The sequence below is a fragment of the Papio anubis genome, chromosome 6 (genome assembly GCF_008728515.1).
Source record: "Papio anubis isolate 15944 chromosome 6, Panubis1.0, whole genome shotgun sequence".
Taxonomy (NCBI): Eukaryota; Metazoa; Chordata; class Mammalia; order Primates; family Cercopithecidae; genus Papio; species Papio anubis.
In genome coordinates, this window is record NC_044981.1 from 130,024,756 (window position 1) to 130,043,669 (window position 18,914).

At 41.6% G+C, this 18,914-nt stretch overlaps 2 protein-coding genes and 3 non-coding genes across 5 annotated transcripts in view; 1 reads left to right on the forward strand and 4 right to left on the reverse strand.

Moving 5' to 3' along the window:
- Nucleotides 1-1,185: 1,185 nt before the first annotated feature.
- Nucleotides 1,186-4,250, reverse strand: RPS12 (ribosomal protein S12). Its single transcript, XM_031667431.1, has 6 exons — nucleotides 4,083-4,250; nucleotides 3,916-3,966; nucleotides 3,609-3,725; nucleotides 2,187-2,289; nucleotides 1,690-1,791; nucleotides 1,186-1,273 (listed from the first exon to the last, which is right to left on the reverse strand). The coding sequence occupies exons 2-6, from the start codon at nucleotides 3,927-3,929 to the stop codon at nucleotides 1,211-1,213; spliced, it is 399 nt and encodes a 132-aa protein (XP_031523291.1). The 5' UTR covers nucleotides 3,930-3,966; nucleotides 4,083-4,250; the 3' UTR covers nucleotides 1,186-1,210.
- LOC116275577 lies at nucleotides 1,403-1,532 on the reverse strand. Its single transcript, XR_004184694.1, has one exon. It is a non-coding gene; the product is annotated as a small nucleolar RNA SNORA33 (small nucleolar RNA).
- Nucleotides 1,876-1,951, reverse strand: LOC116275584. Its single transcript, XR_004184699.1, has one exon. It is a non-coding gene; the product is annotated as a small nucleolar RNA SNORD100 (small nucleolar RNA).
- Nucleotides 3,319-3,391, reverse strand: LOC116275561. The gene has a single exon (XR_004184677.1). It is a non-coding gene; the product is annotated as a small nucleolar RNA SNORD101 (small nucleolar RNA).
- An 8,902-nt stretch (nucleotides 4,251-13,152) lies between the features above and the next one.
- The window catches only part of SLC18B1 (solute carrier family 18 member B1), a 44,738-nt gene continuing 38,976 nt past the window's right edge, over nucleotides 13,153-18,914 (forward strand). Inside the window, exons 1-3 of the mRNA XM_021937837.2 lie at nucleotides 13,153-13,686; nucleotides 13,784-13,840; nucleotides 15,219-15,367. Coding sequence (XP_021793529.1) covers nucleotides 15,319-15,367 — 49 coding nt within the window. The 5' untranslated portion in view covers nucleotides 13,153-13,686; nucleotides 13,784-13,840; nucleotides 15,219-15,318. The remainder of the gene's footprint in view (nucleotides 13,687-13,783; nucleotides 13,841-15,218; nucleotides 15,368-18,914) is intronic.

Consider the following 18,914-nt stretch of genomic DNA (forward strand, 5'->3'; position numbering starts at 1 on the left):
TGTAACAGCCCTAACAGTGCCATATATGCAACAGGCACTCAAAAATGTCAACAAAGATTGGTGATACATGGAAACTAGAATTCAAAGTGAACTTTTCTCAGAAAAGCCAGAGTACATAAAGTTGACAATTTCAATGTTAACACATTTCCAGGTTACACACTTCAGAGAAAGTATTTCGGAGATCCTTGCTTTCCATGAGGCCACTCAATGTCACCACCATGCTAAGGTCAACCAGCTGTAGCTGTAACTACCAAACCAACCAGTATGGGAGACCCTACTCTGATTCCCAATTAAGGCCTTCAGCCTGTTAACGTATTAAGATGCAAAGAAAAACGTTGGTAGTTTTCAAAACCAGGATTGAGGAAGTACACGGCCTCACATTCTTTTAACAGTACATTTATCCAAGTTTGAATACACCGAACACCAGCCATGGCTTCTTTCACTGTGGAGATTCCTAGGGACCGTGATGCATTCAAGCCCCTCTCGCTACTGCACAAAACAGAGGCCAGGCATGGTGGCTCATACTTGTCATCCCCGCACTTTGGGAGGCCAAAACTGGTGGATCACCTGCGGTTCGAGACCATGCTGGCCAGCATGGTAAAACCCCATCTCTACTAAAAAATACAAAAAATTGCCAGGCATCTACAATCCCAGCTGCTTGGGAGACTGAGGCAAGAGAATCACTTGAACCCAGAAGAGGTTGCAGTGAGCCAAGATTGCACCACTGCACTCCAACCTGGGCACCAAGAATGAAACTCCATCTCAAAAAGTCAAAGGAATGTCCACAAGCATTCCTAGACATCACAGACATGTCCTACATGCAAGATTTGATCCTGGTCCAACTGTGTACTTTCTACTAACCTGCCCAGTTTGTCTACTCATTGTCCTTTCATAGACTTTAACCTATTAAAAACACACAGCCTCTCTCTCCAGATTCTAAACGAGTCTAGCCAGGGATAAATGTCCATAGCTAAGTAACCCTGGCCATCACCAATACTGCATGGCAGACCTCTCTTTGCTAGAGCTGTTCAGGTTTGAATCGCCCCACGATGCAGTCACTGGTTGGGGAGAAGACTTTGAGAGCACATTTCCAGTTCATCTGTAGTAATCACTTTGTGAAGATTATATTTTACTTTGCTAACAGGGACCTTACTTTACTGCCCCAAATAAAAAGCCAGACATGAGGAATGTGAGCCAAAGATTTATTTATTCATTTCTTGCATTTGAAGTACTCTTCGATAACATCCTTGGCCTGAGACTCCTTTCCATAGTCCTTAAAAGAAAAAAAACACATGCCATTTCTTGTTAACATTTAGGAATTTCACCAAGTTGTTATTATCAACTACAGTGGAGCTTCAACAATTAGCTATGTCTTATAAATATGTTTCTCATCACTAAGATTTGTTATAGCCACTTTCAGGGACCTTAACGACTTCAATGTCCTTAAGGCTCGTAACATGGCTTTACTATTGCCAGTTTTTAAAGTATGTCTGCACAAACACAATCAGGTAAGCAGATTCATTGGCTGGCTTGTAAATTACAACTTTTATTTTTTTCTGAAATGCAGAAAATGCTTTAAACCTGTTGAATCAGTTTTTTCCTTTTTTAAGATCCTCAACTTAATTTCAATACAAGGTGTTATATGATTACCCAGCACAACCTTCATCCCTAAAATAAATGGTGACTTACCTTAACTACTACACAACTGCAACCAACCACTTTACGGGGTTTCCCCTCTCTGTCAATTTTACAGAGGCCTACCCATTCTCCTAGTTTCTTGTTGTCATCAACCTATTGGGAGAAAATTTAAAAAAAAAAAAAAAATCATATTAATAGACATTAACACTACCAAAAATAAATTCAACCCAAAAGGTGGCTGTAGTCAGAAGGGTGACATGGCAGTTTCCTCATGGCAGTTCAGTAGAGGGAGCCAGTTGTCATCATGTACAGCACAAAGATCACCTACAAGCCTACTAATCTTTGTTGTATACCAACGTCAAAATTAGCATTCAATTCTGCAGGTATAAAATGCTTCTACCTACAATCATCTTTAAAATGGCCAACAATATCAGGTGCACGTAATGTTTACACCTGCACAAAATGAAGAGCTTGAGACTTCACAAAATTGACCCTGATATACAAGCATCACTGAACATTAGTCCCAACACAATCCTTAGCAGCCTTACCTTAATTAGGTTGATCTGATGTTCAGCACAAAGGGCCTCCACCAACTTGACATACATAGGCTCATCACAGTTGGATGCAAGCACACAAAGATGGGCTTGGCGCCTGAAATTCAAATTGCAATGAAAATGAAGCTAAAACTCAGATCCAAATCCATCATTCTTGCATTTTAGGAGTTATCTTTGCACTAACACTTGCAAAACATAAGCAGCAAATCTATTTAACACATAAATGTGTACAAAATTGCCTGAGTCTGAAGAACCTGCTAGGTAGCATATACATCTTCAATTAACCTACAACTGGTCTTCAGTAAAACCTCTTTCCCTGACACACTGAATTGGTATAAAGGCATTTTTAAAACTTGTGGCCAAATCCCAACCATAATGGCTTTCTTGTAAGCCAGCTTCATACATCGTAAGAAACATGTGAAAGGCCGGGCTCACTCCCATAATCTCAGCACTTTGGGAGGACAAGGGGGGCAGATCATTTGAGGTCAGGAGTTCCAGACCAGCCAGAGACCAACATGGCGAAACCCCATTTCTACTGAAAGTACAAAAACTAGCTGGGCATGGTGGCATGTGCCTGTAATTCCAATAATTGCTTCAACCTGGTAGGTAGAGGTTGCAATGAGATCGTGCCACTGCACTCCAGCCTGGGCAACAGAGCGAGACTGTCTCAAAGGAAAAAAAAAAAAGCTGTGGCATTAATGGAACAGTTATGAAATGCCTTGCAATACTGCCGAAGTAGAAATAATACATAAGATTCATACTAGAATCTACTAAATACATTAAACAATAATGCCGTTTCCATCGGATTCAACTGGCTAGATTACACCAAAACGAACTGAACTTGTCCTGTAAAACCTTAAAACTGCATTTAAATTCAGCTCAAGAGTAGGTTGTCAATGCAACCACCATAAAAAACACATTAACTCGATCCATTCAAAATACATTAATAAATATCCCAAATTCAAATAAATCACAGATATTCCTACACCTAGAACCAAATGCTTCTGAAACCTGAGTTTGAAATTCCATTAATGTAATGCTTGTTTTGCAAACTGCCAAACGTAATGTGGCTCTCCATCTCATCTCTCCGCCTAAGTATAAAACTGACTAGCCCCACAACCTACAGGTTTGTCAGACTCTTACATTTCACTCATAAAAGGAGTGAAGGGGTATCCGACAATTTAAGTCATCATTCAAACACTGTAGTTTTGAGTGCTTATCCCCATTCCAACAGCAACCCACACATTTTAAGTGGGCTTTATAGATCTAAGTTCTGATACCTTTTCCTAGGTTTCCTGTAGGACGGATGCCATTCAGAACTTTTGCGCTAACACCATGAACTCCACGCCTTCTTCCCTTGGGTGGCAGTTTTGTTCCGGTTGCAAGAACCCACAGTATTGAGACTGATACACGTACTTGTCTAAGGCTTTGGCAGCTTCGCGAATTCCACGTGCTAGGCCATCGTGGATGAGGGCGGTCTTCAGCACCTCTTGTAAAGCAGTATTAACGTCCATTACACCTCCAGCAGCAATGCTGAAACACGACACATCAGAACCATCAATTAAAATCCTCACACCGCATAACGCCTCGACCTCAGAAAAGGCCTAAGTGTACAACAGAAGCGCTTACGGCAACCCGTTCGACCCAGTCCTACTCCGCCAGCTCCAGGCCCACGCCTCAGCCGAACCCCGACCCCAACTCCAAACCCGGCCCCTGGGCTCACCCTTCCTCGGCCATGGCGGTGGGTTACGGGTGAAGCGGAATCTTGAACGCACTGAAAAAAAAAAGCATTGACCTGCTAGAGAACCAGATACTTGTAACCAATCCCCGTAAAAACACAACGAGCCACGAATCACAACCAATACACCACTGCCGCCTCGCTAAACTTACCCCAAGCCTCCGCCTCCGCGCGACTCCGCGGCGGCAGGGAAAGAGGCCTCATCAGCCCGCATGACGGTATTTAAGGGTTTTTCAGGCCCCCTGCGCGCATGTGCACTCCCACCCTCGAAAGAGGTGGCTCCCGCGGTGCCGGGCCTGGGGACTTTCTGTTTCCGGATTCAGGCGGTTCTGAGGCAAGAGTACTGCGAGTTTTCTGTGTCTGCCAGGCCAGTCCTTGGCGAGTGCAACAGGCACTACGTGGGCAGCTTCGCGTTGTCCTTCTTTGAGGGGGCGTGGCTCACCGAGGCCCAGGGAACTCATTCTACGGAGCGCGACAGGAGACAAACAAGTTGGTCCGCGTGGTCTTTAAGGCACCTAGAGCCTTGTATCCCGCGGAGCGCCAGTTTTAACCCTTTCCACACCACGTTCTACTTTCCCCTCGCTTCCACAAGACCCAGTCTTCCCAGGCAGCGCATTTTGTTCCTTCGCTCCTAAGTCACCCTGAGAGACCCCCATGATTGTGTCGTTGTGGGTGTGATCCTCATCTTTGTCTTCATGAAACGAGAACCAACACGCTTTCACTATTCCAGGCTGGAGTGCAACGGCGCGATCTCGGCTCACTGCAACCTCCGGCTCCCGGTTTCAAGCGATTCTCCTGCTCAGCCTCCCGAGTAGCCGGGATTACAGGCGCCTGCTACCACGCCTGGCTAATTTTTTGTATTTTTAGTAAAGACGGGATTTCACCATGTCGGCCAGGCTGGTCTCGAACTCCTGACCTCAGGTGATCCTCCCGCCTCGGCCTCCCAAAGTGCTGGGATTACAGGCGTGAGCCACTGCCCCCGGCTGCTTTCACTATTTCTAAGCACTTTCCCTGCGGTGTGTTGGTAAAGGGGGACCCTGCAGCCAGGGGGTCAATTCTAGTTTCTAAATATAGGGGGAGTCGCTTCTGAACGAAGTTTGTTCTGCTTTGGTTTTTAAGGATGGATTGTGCTCGGAATACACAGTCCCGCGCAAATCAGAATTCCTCAGGTGCATTTTCAACACCTACAATGTGCCTGACGCAGGGCCAGGACTATAGACATGAAATATCCAGTCTTTGAGGAATCCATTTTCTTATGGGAAGCAACATTTTAAATTTGGAAGTGATTGGCCATTCCCCAATCCCCACTTCCAAAGCAAACGCACGAAACACTACTGAATATGATCAATACTGCCTTTGTGTTTAATTTCCTCTCCTGAGTAGTCAGCCGCCAATCCAGTGAGCAATTATTAGGTGCTTGGCACGTGCCAGCGCTGTGAATCCAGTGAACAGATACTGTTAGACTGGTGAGTGCAGCGAAAACAAAACTGGATAACGCGGTAAGAGCGCCAGGGACTTCATCAGAACAGAGACCTGCTGTAATGTTAATAAACTGATAGAGTTCAGTTTTAGATTTTCCGCTGGTTTCAGTTTCATTTTTAAAGCGTTCAAGCTGCTTCTCTGTCAGTAACTCATGCAAATGTTTATTCAGCTTTTGATTAAAAAAAAAGAAAACGGCTGGGCGCGGTGGCTCAAGCCTGTAATCCCAGCACTTTGGGAGGCCGAGACGGGCGGATCACGAGGTCAGGAGATCGAGACCATCCTGGCTAACACGGTGAAACCCCGTCTCTACTAAAAATACAAAAAACTAGCCGGGCGAGGTGGCGGGCGCCTGTAGTCCCAGCTACTCCGGAGGCTGAGGCAGGAGAATGGCGGGAACCCTGGAGGCGGAGCTTGCAGTGAGCTGAGATCCGGCCACTGCACTCCAGCCCGGGCTACAGAGCAAAACTCCGTCTCAAAAAAAAAAAAAAAAAAAGAAAACGCGGAATTTATAAAGATAAGGATTCATTCCTGCTGCCCTGGTTTGTTTGTGGTGGGAATAAGATTTGAGACAAAAATCAGAATACCTCAGGGCCACAGAGGAGATAAAAGTGACAGGGGGTTAGGGAGTGGGGGATCGTGTGGAAAGGTAAGAAGAGGACCTCAGGCTTCTGGCCGCAAAACAAAAACTAAGGGATTCCAAATCGGCGAGCATGGAAGGAGAGGACAGGGTATTCTAAATGGATGAAAGTGTAGGGGCAAAGGTGTGAAGGCCTTCTTGCCTATTTTGGAGGTTATAGTTAACACGTTTGTATTTTTTAAGGAGAATGTGGCAAATAATCTTTCAGCATATTTCTTATTATCTAAAGATAGTAAAGTTAATATGCTAAGCATATTAGATTCCTTCCCCAAAAAAGTTTTTAAGGAAGAAGCAGGGAATTTGGGAAACCTAAATGTGAAAACAATCACTGGCAAACAGCATATTTATGTGGGGGGAAATGATCAAGTGTCTTGTTAGCTAAGGCAGTTGTTCCCAGTACCAGCCAACTCAGACTTGGTCTCTATCCTTTAGCAGCTGCTAATCTGTTCTGTTGACTCAGACATCGTGGATCTCTGCTTTAATATCTCACTGCACTAAATGTCCTTTCACACAAACCTCCCTCCTTAGACCTGGAGCTACAGTTTTTTTTAAGTCCTACTTACAAAACCAGCTCTAACCCCCAAAATGAAGTCAAAGGGCACACTGGTGATACAGGGATTCTTTAATATAGATTTTCCTAGTTCACTTTTTTTTTCTTTTTCTTTTTTTTTTTGAGATGGAGTTTTGTTCTTGTCACCCAGGCTGGAGTGCAGTGGCGGGATCTTGGTTCACTGCAACCTCTGACTCCCGGGTTCAAGCGATTCTCCTGCCTCAGCCTCCCGAGTAGCTGGAATTACAGGCACCCACCGCTACACCTGGCTAAGTTTTGTACTTTTAGTAGAAACGGGGGTTTCATCATGTTGGCCGGGCTAGTCTCGAACTCCTGACCTTGGTTGATCCACCCACCTTGGCCTCCCAAAGTGCTTGGATTACAGGTGCGAGTCACTGCGCCCAGCCTCCTAGTTCACATTTTTAAGGTTACCTCCTCTCAATTTCTGAGACTGGTAAAGGTGGGAGACTACACAGAGGTTAGTGACTGGTCACTCTTATACCAGCAGAGTATAACACATCATGTGCACAAATATGAATCTGACACACATATGAAAACCAAATGTATTGTAAAGTTTGTTTTAGGAACAATACTGATAGAGGTAACTTGTTTCACTTTTTCTATATGCCAGGTAAGGTGCTAAATTCTTTTCAGGCATTTTTCCCCTTTATTGTTATAGAGACTGTATCTGGTAGTGATGGTATTAGCCCACTTTAACAGGTCAGGAAGCCAAGGTTTAGGTAGTTGCCCAAGATCACACAGCTAAGAAATGTGGAAGCTGGTATTTAAGCTCAGTGGACTTCAAAGCCTGTGCTCCTAACCCTTCAGTCATTTGATTGATTGCCAGAATGTAGAAAGGAGATTGCTGAGAATTCAAGAATTACTCTTTACATCTCTGGTTTGGCAACAGTACAACTGGTTCTATCCCGCTGTGCTAAAAACTATATAGATGGAGGAAGGGAATATTTCTGTTAGGCAGAAAAATTTGCATTTGGATTTCTGAATTATCTAAGTGTAGATGTGTAGTTTACTAGGGCTGCCATAACAAAGTACCACAAACTGGGTGGCTTAACCAACAGAAATCTATTATCTCATAGTCCTGAAGGCCGGAAGTCTGAAGTCAAGGTGTTGGGTGAGTTGGTTCCTTCTGAGGGTGTGAGGAAGAATCCATTTCACGCCTCTTCCCTAGCTTCTGGAGGTTTGTTGGCAATCTTGGTGTTCCTTGACTTGTGTTAGCATAACTCCAGTCTTTGCATGATGTTCTTTCTGTGTGCATGTCTGAGTTTGCTTCTGAATGTTTCCTTTTTGTAAGAATATCAGCCATATTGGATTAGGGGCCCACCTGCTCCAGTATGACCTCGTCTTAACTGATTACATCTCCAACAAACCTATTCCAAATCAGGTCTTATTCTGAAGTAGAAGGTGTCAGGATTTCAACATGTGAATTTTGAGGGAACACAGTTCAACTCATAACAGATGACAAAGAAGGAGGAGATATAGAATGATCAAATGAAAGAAAGCATTTTTGAGATGAACTGCAAAAAAACTTACTTGGAAGACCAGAGCTGGAGAGAAAAACCGGGCTGAGACATAATCATGATTTTATATCATGGAGTGGTCAGGAGGACCCAACTGTGCAGGGTTAAAATTCCAGCTTACTTTGTGACCTTTGGCAAGTTATTTTCTTTCTGAGCTAGTAAAATGGTGGTAATGCTATAATATTTCTGTGAGGATTAAATGAGATAGGCATTTAAAGTGTTTACCATTATGCCTGTAAAGTAATTTACCTTATAAAGAACTTCACATGAAAATACATGGAAAGGTTCTTAAATATTACCTTTCTCCTGTCCTAAACCATCCAGCACTTAGTACAGTGAATTGCATAATGGAGGCTAAACACATGTGTACTGAATGAATTCACTGAGTGAAATAAGATTAAAGAAACCTCTTGGGGCCGGGTGCTGTGGCTCAGCCTGTAATCCCAGCACATTGGGAGGCTGAGGCGGGCAGGTCATGGGGTCAGGAGTTGGAGACCAGTCTGGCCAACATGGTGAAACCCCGTCTCTACTAAAAATACAAAAATTAGCCGGGTGTGGTGGCAGGCGCCTGTAATCCCGGCTACTCGGGAGGCTGAGGCAGGAGAATCGCTTGAACCCGGGAGGCGGAGGTTGCAGTGAGCCGAGATCACGCCATTGCATTCCAGCCTGGGCCACAGAGCAAAACTCCATCTCAAAAAAAATAAACAAAATTAAAAAAAGCCTCTTGGGTAGATGTCATACTTAAAGGAAAGCCATGTTGAGGACTATCATAATAAATTAGCATCTGTTGTGAGTTAGTTGGAAGCTTTGAGCATCCCAGGAAATCACTTTTAATTTGAAAACTTCAAGTGTTCTACCTTTGGGGTAGGGAGTAGAAACTAAATACAATGGATGAGTGATAAGAAATAGGAGAAGAAATTTAAAAATACTATACTGCTGCAACTCAGGAACATATAGGCTTAACTCTCATTTATTATACCATGTAGTTTTAAACATAATGAAGAAAAATTAGTCATAGCTGAAGAAAGATTTGACTAGAATCCCATTACATCGAAGGAAGAATTAAAGGAAAAAGAGAAGTAGCAAAGAGAGAAAAAAACAGAAAATAAGAAAGCAGATGGATTAGCAAGAGTGGAATAGACTAATAAAGGCTGTCGGTAGTAGCTTGTAAAGTTACATGTTTATTAAGTGAAAACAAGGTTGTAGGGGAGAATGGGGTTAGATGATTGTATAGCTAAGTATGAAGCCTGTGCCAATAGCTTATATTTTTGGAGGGTTTTGTGCAATTATCATCTAAGTTTTCACAAGTCTTAGTAAGAATATATCTTCACCTACTTGTTTTGTAGTTTTTATCTGGTGTTTTTTTTTCTTTCTTTCTTTGGAAACAGGATCTTGCTGTGTTGCACAGACCGATCTTGAACTCCACTGTGCCCAACCATCCACTTTTTTTTTTTTTTTTTTTTTTGCTACCAGATGTTACCCAGAACTCTTGGGTGCTGTAACAGCACACTACAGGGCTGACTTAGAGTTCATGGAAACTAAACAAACAAACTATGAAATATAATTAGAGATAATACTTCATAAGTATTATCCCATGTAGCTGGGATTACAGGCGCCTGCCACCAAACCTGGCTGATTTTTATTAATAAACTAATTATAAACCAACTACACAGTTTTTTGTTGTTGTTGTTGTTGTTGTTGTTGTTGTTGTTTGAGATAGAGCCTCACTTTGTCGTCCAGGCTGGAGTGTAGTGGCACGATCTCGGCTCACTGCAACTTCTGCCTCCCGGGTTCAAGCAATTCTCCTGCCTCAGACTCCCAGGTAGCTGGGATTACAGGCACCTGCAACCACGTCTGGCTAATTTTTGTATTTTTAGTAGAGATAGGGTTTCACCACATTGGCCAGGCTGGTCTCAAACTCCTGACCTCAGGTGATCCACCCGAATCAGCCTCCCAAAGTGCTGGGATTACAGGCATGAGCCACTGCACCTGGCCGCTACACAGTAATTTATAAATGAAATAAAGAGTAGTGGCGGGTAGAGCAAAGCTTAAATTAACATTAAATTGATTCCCTTAGGATACAAAGAGGGCTTGTGTGGGTGAGACTCCAGCCCTCTCTGCTGCTTCCTCTGCTGTTATCTGTGCAACGTTTCTTTTGAAAATGGGTCCTGATGCTCTAAAATGTATTTGATGCCTGCACTTCTTATTAGGGAATCATTAGAATGAAGTCAGTACCACTCCTATCCTTATAACTGAAACTACATTAAAAAAAAAAAAAGTCCTATTTTTATAACTGGTTCTAACACTACAAATGAATGTGAAGGGCAGACTGGTGATTCCAGGACTCCTTGATGTAGATTCTCCTCTCTACCATTTTCTGACTCTGTAGCCTTGGTCAAGAGACTTCCAATCTCTGGATCTCAGGTACTTCATCTGCAAAATGAAGTAGGCGATTATACGAGATACCTTTAAGCACTTTTTCGGTTTCAGTATTCTACATCATTATTTTCAAACAATTTTCACTGTTAGTAAATGTTGAACATCTATGCTGTCTGCTATATTAGTTTTCTGATTTCACTTGACTTTATCCACATGACTATGAGCTGCAGTTAATGCCCGCTTCCCTCCTATGTCTCCATCTTACAGATGATGTCTTTATTTGTAAATAACAGCTATTGCTTTTTAAATATTAGAACCAGGCCGGGCGCGGTGGCTCAAGCCTGTAATCCCAGCACTTTGGGAGGCCGAGGCGGGCGGATCACGAGGTCAGGAGATCGAGACCATCCTGGCTAACATGGTGAAACCCCGTCTCTACTAAAAATACAAAAAACTAGCCGGGCGTGGTGGCGGGCGCCTGTAGTCCCAGCTACTCGGAGGCTGAGGCAGGAGAATGGCCTGAACCTAGGAGGCGGAGCTTGCAGTGAGCCGAGATCGCGCCACTGCACTCCAGCCTGGGTGACACAGCGCGAGACTCCGTCTCAAAAAATAAATAAATAAATAAATAAATAAATAAATAAATAAATAAATATTAGAACCAGTAAGCATGTTCATTGTAGGAGATTTGAATAATACTGTATCAGTGATAATTCTTTCCAAGCAGCAGAATGAGCTGTGGCCAACATTTAAAAAATGAATTTGTTGGAAATGTACTGGATGGCTCAGAGAATAGAACAGTTTGTTTGAGCAGCCAGGTCTAGGGAATAGTAAGAATAGAATGGTTTGTTTGAGCAGTCAGGTCTAGGGAATCGTAGGAATGGAATAGTTCCAGGGGTCTTGGTTATAGGACCTCATCAAAAGTGTCTTAAGGCAGTGCTTTACAAAATGACTATCTATCTGATGATTTTTCACTCAATTCATCACAGATTATTAGTTTAATAAAATACAACAAATATTAATTAGTGGGAGGTTCTGCAAGACTATCCTTCTTACAGATAACTAATGTACCTCTGAAAATGTATCAAAACAAAAAATAACTACCTGAAGACACGGGAGAGTGACAGAATTTGGGGATAGATGTGGGGACCAACACCAAGAGGAAGGAATGACACTGGCTTATTTTCCATTTTTATGAGTGTTAGCATGAGGACACCCTTAGTCAGTGCTACATGGAACAACTAATAGAGTTCCTCAGTTGTAATGCCTTAAAAACCAGAGCACAGAGTTGTATTAGTCAGGGTTCTCTAGAAGGACAGAACTAACGGAATATATATATTTGTACATATATAAAAAAATAACATATTATAATATATATTATATTTTATGTGTTATGTGTTATGTGTGTTATATGTTATGTATGTTATTATATATTATATTATATAAAATATAATATATAACATATATACATATATAACATATAAAATATTATATATATAGTATATATATGTATATTTTTTGAGACAGAGTTTTGCTCTGTTGCCCAGATTGGAGTGCAATGGCATGATCTCAGCTCACTGCAACTTCTGCCTCCTGGGTTCAAGCGATTCTCCCTGCTTCAGCGTCCTGAGTAGCTGCGATTACAGGCATGCACCACCATGCCTGGCTAATTTTTATATTTTTAGTAGAGATGGGGTTTCACCATGTTGGCCAGGCTGCTCTCAAACTTCTGACCTCAGGTGATCCACCCACCTCAGCTTCCCAAAGTGCTGGGATTACAGGCATGAGCCACTGCACCCGAACCATATATATAAGGGGAATTTATTAAGTATTAACTCACACAGTCACAATGTCCCACAATAGGCCATCTGCAGGTTGAGGAGCAAGGAGAACCAATCTGAGTTCCAAAACTCAGATTTTCAAGGGCAGGATGTTCAAGGGCAGGAAGCATCCAGCATGGAAGAAAGACATAGGCCAAGAAGCTAGGCCAGTTTCTCTTTTCACATTTTCTACGTGCTTATATTCTAGCCAGACTGGCAGCTGATTAGATTGTGCCCACCCAGATTAATGGTGGGTCTGCCTTTCCCGGCCCACTGACTCAAATGTTAATGTCTTTTGGCAACACCCTCACAGACACACCCAGGATCAATACTTTGTATCCTTCAGTCCAATCAAGTTGACACCCAGTATTAACCATCACAAGAGTTTAGAATAACCATGACACTGGAAATTGAAGAAAGTAGGGAAATCCTAGAAAGGAGAGAGCCAGAGAGGGGAAAACCAAAATTTTCCATGTATACTCTGCCTCAGTCTCTGGCTGAACCCTGAACTACACATACATAGGGTAGCACGGTGGCTTATGCCTGTAATCCCAGCACTTTGGGAAGCTGAGGCAGGTGGATCATAAGGTCAGGAGTTCAACTTGATTAAACTTGGTTAACCAAGTTGAACTCCTGACTAACTTGGTTAAACTCCGTCTCTACTAAAAATACAATATTAGTTGGGCATGGTGGAGCATTCTTGTAATCTCAGCTACTCAGGAGGCTGAGACAGGAGAAGTGCTTAAAACCTGGAAGGCGGAGGTTGCAGTGAACTGAGGTCACGCCACTGCACTCCAGCCTGGGCAACAAGAGCGAAACTCCATCTCAAAGAAAAAACAAAGAGAGAGAGAGAGAGAGAAAGAAAACAATATTCAAAACCTTCCCAAATTTGGTGAAACACATAAATTCAGGTTCAAGAAGTTCAGTGAACCCCAAGAAGAATAAATACACACACGTATACACACCTAGGCATATCATAAGTGAGATATTAAAACTCAAAGATAAAATTACAGTAGCATTTAGGGGGAAAAAAAGACGTATTACATACAGGAAACCAATAATACAAAATTCCACTAATTTCTCTCAAAAGATAGGAGCCAAATGATAACAGAATCACATCTCGAAAGGACTGAAAGACAACTTTTTACCCATATTTCTATATTCAATGAAAGGCCCTTCCAGAACGAAGACAAAATGATGACATTCAGAGCTAAACAAAAACTAACAGAACTAATCACCAGAAGATTCATACTTGAAGAAATGTTACAGAAAGTTACTCATGTTGAAGAAAAATGATACCAGATGGAAAATTTAGATGTTCCAGAAGGAATGAAGATCACTGAAAATGGTCAATATGTGAGTAAATTTCAGAATATTTTTCTTTTTGATTAAACAGTACATATGGCTAAAGTAAAAATTATAATATTGCATGATGAACTTTGTGTCTTCATAGATATAATCCGTATGACAACTAAGAATGAAGGATGAAGGGAGAAGAGGTGGCTGCTGGGTAAGGCCGTCTCTGTGAGTCTAACAACTACCTGCAAGGTTCTTACATTTTACATGAAGTGCTACAATATTAGCCCTAAGTGGACCAGGAGAGTTAAGAATGTGTGTATTGTAATCCCTAAGCAACGACTAAAAATAGTTGAAATATAGCTAAAATGATAACATATAAATTGCAATGGAATTTCAAAATATTTTTTTTCCCAAATAAGCCAAAATAAGGTTAAAAAAAAAAGAAACAAATGAATAAAAAACAGATGGGAAGATATAAGACAAATAGTAAAATGGTAGAGTAAACCCAATCCCATCAATACTTACCTTATATGTAAGTAGACGATCTTCTCAAATTAATACATGTTAATACTGGAGGAGGGGAAGTTTTTTACTTGTTTTATGAGTGCAGAATTACTTACTACCAAAGCCTGACAAAAGAAAATAAAAAGAAATTACAGATCAACATTACTCATAAGCATATACAAAAAAATCTTTAACAAAATATTAGCAAAATTATCCAGCAATATATAAAAAAGAGAATACATCTTGACCAAGCAAGATTTATCTCAAGAATGCAAGGTTAACATTAGACAGTTAACATTAGACAATTGATCAGTATAATTTATTATATTAACAGAATAAAGAAGAAAAACCATGTACAATAGATGCAGAAGTACTATTGGATAAAATTCAACACAAATTCATTTTAAAATTTCTCAACACATTAGGAATAGAAGGTAGCATCCTTAATTTTCTGAAAGGCACATGTGAAAACTCTACAGCTAACTTCGTACTTTATAGTGGAAGACCAAGTGTTTTTCCTGTGAGATTGGGAACAAAGTGAGGCACTCATTCCCACCACATTTATTCACCATTTTACTGGGCATCCTAGTCAGTGCAATAGAATAAGTGAAAGAAACAAAATCGTACATTTCAAAAAGGAAGAAGTAAAACTCTATTCACAGATGGCATAATTGTTTATGTAGAAAATCTAATAGAATCTATACAACAATGACTAGAACTAATGAGGGAATTTAGCAAGATTGCAGGATACCATATTCATACAAAAGTTCATTTACTTTTATATATAATCAGCAAATTGTTGGAAATTTAAATGTAAAAATACGATTTTTACTAGCTTCTAAAACTAAGGTATTTTGGAATAAATTTAACATGAGGCATATAATACCTACACCGTGAAAAATGTGAAAATGTTATGAAAGAAATATCTTTATAATTGGAGAGATATACCGTGTTCATGGATTAAAAGCTTAATAGTGATTCAATATCAGTTCTCCCCAAATTGATACATGGAGTCAAACAAATACCAGTAAGAATTCCACCAGGTTGTTTGGAGAATATGAGAGCTAATTGTGACATTTCTCTAGAAATTCAAAGTACCAAAATATTCAAACCACTCTTGAAAAGAAGAACGTAGTTGGACACTTTTTACCGCCTGACTTCAAACACGTCGGGTCTTGATATGCAATGGAAGCAAGTGAGTGGAAGAAGCCAGCACCACCTAAAACCTCTTCTGGTGAGAGTGGCAGCATTCTTGAGGAGTGGGGATGATATTCTAACTACAATGTCTTATACCTGGCTCCAGTGGTATTGGCAGCATGTGCTGGAGATGTACGTCCAGCAGGGTTGCAGTGCTATGCATACTGGACTACTTAGGTGGTGTGACTTTAGGCACTTCGCCTCTAAGTGGTATGCGTGATCCTCCTGATGATACTATGTGTTACCTAATAATCAATGATAAATTCATTTTCTGCTTAAATTAGCCAACATTGCTTTTTTAAATTAGCAACAGGGAACCCTGACTGATAGAAGTGCTAGGAAGAAAAATAGAAAGGTGAAAGGACAAAGGATGACTGGGGCTGTATTTGGATAAGGTGATAAGAATGAATTTCTTAGCTGGGCACCGTGGCTCACGCCTGTAATCCCAGCACTTTGGGAGGCTGAGGCAGGTGGATTACCCGAGGTCGCGAGTTCAAGACCAGGCTGACCAACATGGAGAAACCCCATCTCTGTTAAAAATACAAAATTAGCCGGACATGGTGGCACATGCCTGTAGTCCCAGCTACTCGGGAAGCTGAGGCAGGAGAACCGCTTGAACCCAGGAGGCGGAGGTTGCGGTGAGCCAAGATGGCACCATTGCGCTCCAGCCTGGGCAACAAGAGTGAAACTCCATCTCAAAGGAAAAAAAAAAAAAGAATGAATGTCTTGGTCAGGTGTGGTGGCTCACGGCAGTAATCAGTAATCACAGCACTTTGGCGAACCAGGGCAGATGGATTGCCTGAGTCCAGGAGTTTGACACCAACCTGGGCAACATGGTGAAACCTCATCTCTATTATTAAATAAATAAATAATAAAGAGTGAATTTCTCTGAGGAGGTAGCATTTAAACAAAGACTATATTACTCCATTTTAGTTTGTAAAGAAAAAAAATACTCTATATGTGTATATATGTCTATGAATAGATAATTGTGGTAGGCTGATAATGGATTCCAAAGATACATCCACATCCTAATCCCTGGAGCCTGTAAATGTTACCTGATATGAAAAAAAGGGTCTGTGCAGATGTGATTAAATTGGAGAACTTGAGATGAAGAGATCATCCTGGATTATCCATGTGGGCCCTAAATTCATTCAAAATATCCTTACAAGAGACTGGCAAACGAAGATTACACACGGAAGAGAAGAGCCACAGTGATCCCAGAGACAGAGATTAGGGTGATGCGGCCCAAAATGCCAATAGTCACTAGAAGCTTCAAGGGGCAAGAAACAGACTCTTCCCTAGAGCCTCTAGAGGGAACATGATCCTGCTGACACCTGATTTTGGCTCAGTGAAACTCATGTTGAACTTCTGGCTTCCAGGACCTTGTTCTAAGCTACCAAATTTGTGATGATTTGTACAGCAGCCCCAGAAAACGAACACAGTAATAATATTTGATTATAAAATTGATGATCTGAAGGGAGAATGACAGGTAGAGATTAGAGGAAGAGAGGAGGATAGGGATATGAATAGCCTTGATGTAAATTAAAAATAGATGGACACATAAGAACACAGATTCTTTTTGAGAACATAAAGAACAAGATTTGCATTAAACGTGCAAGAATGATTGCAAATGGGGAGAGGAATGAGAATGGAGATACAAGGAAATAGATGGCAACAGAAATGAAACATTCAGTTGGCAAGATACAGTTGGCAAGATTCGGTTGGCAAAAATTCAGATGGCAAGGTACAATTAGGGATACTTCCTATAAGATGGAGGGGAAAAAAAGAAAAAATAATAACTAGGCAGGCGGGGCGGCACATGCCTATAGTCCCACCTACTCAGGAGGCTGAAGTGGGAGGATCAGTTGAGCCCAGGAGGTTGAGGCTGCAGTGAGCCATGATAGTGTCATGGTAGTGGTAGCTTGGGCAACAGAGTGAGACCCTGTCTAAAAAAAAAAAAAAAAAAAAAAGAGAGAGAGAGAAGAAAAAGAGAAATAAGTAAGAGGACCAGTTTGGGTGACCCAACATCCACATAAAGCACAGTCCAGAAAGAAAATAAAAGAGGAAATGTAATCATCAAATAAATCGTTCAATAAAATTTCCCTCTACAGATGTTAGATTGAAGAGAAAGCATAGAGTTAAATGAGATTGGAGAAGCTGTCAGGGGTTAGATCATAAAGATTTCACAAGGCTACTTTAGGGAACCTTTGCTAGAGTGAAACTTTTCTTTTCTCTTTTCTTTTCTTTTTTCTTTTCTTTTCTTTTAGACAGGGTCTTGCTCTGTTGCCAGGCTGGAGTGCAGTGGTGTGATCTCGGCTCACTGCAACCTCCACCTCCTGGGTTCAAGCGATTCCACTGCCTCAGCCTCCTGAGTACCTGGGACTACAGGCGTGGACCACCACGCTGGCTAATTTTTTGTATTTTAGTAGAGATGGGGTTTCACCATGTTGGCCAGGATGGTCTCGATCTCCTGACCTCGTGATCCGCCCACCTGGGCCTCCCAAAGTGCTGGGATTACAGGTATGAGTCACCGCGCCCAGCCTAGAGTGGAACTTTCTGTTCAGAGTGGTTCTCCAGGTTCTCCTTCACAACTCGCCCACTGGGGAATTTTTACATAACCTTCAAGAACCAAAGTAACATCACTTCCTCAGGAAGTCATCCAGGACCCATTTGCCAAAGTAAATGGTTCTTGCAATATGTTTATATACAACCGATTGCATTATAATAGATTATTAGTGTGAATTTCATCTGCTAGAAGGTGTGCTACTTGAGGGCAGAGTCTGGTGGGTTCATTCATCTTTAAATTGATAATGCCTGGCACAAAGTGCTAATTCAGTCTTTTGTTTTGGTTTGGCTTCAAATCAAGAATTTCCCAGTCCTTAAACTTTTATTTATTTATTTATTTAAGAAGGAGTTTCACTTTTTCACCCAGGCTGGAGTGAAGTGGCCCAGTAATTACAAATTTACTATCCACCATCCCATGTATTGGAATCAACCTTGTACAGTGGATCTGAGGCAGATTCTCAGTCGATAAAGCCACCCTCACACAATTCTTTGGGATCTTGCCTCACTGTAACCTCTGCCTCAAACGATTCTCCTGCCTCATCCTCCTGAGTAGCTGGGATTACAGGTGCCTGCCACCACGCCCAGCTATTGTTTTTTTTTTTTTTTTTTTTGCAGTTTTAGTACAGACGGAGTTTCACCATGTTGACCAGGCTGGTCTAGAACTCCTGACCTCAGGTGATCTGCCCACCTTGGCCTCCCAAAGTGCTGGGATTACAGGCATGAGCCACTGCGCCCAGCTAGTCCTAGTCCTCAAGATTTAACACTTCCCAAATGGTAAAAAAGGTGAAAATAAGTGAAACCTATTTTTTGTGCAAGAAAACTGTGAGTGTGAGAGTAAGGTAGTAGCCATCATGTTCATGTGCTAGCTACTAACTCACTTTATCGCCAATGCTCACAGCCACCCTACAAGATAAACATTATAATCTCAGTTGTACAGATAGAGAAACTGACCTTGTCATCCAAAGTTACACACAGCCAGTAAGTGCTCTGACTTGAAACCCCGGCACCTGCCTCTAGAG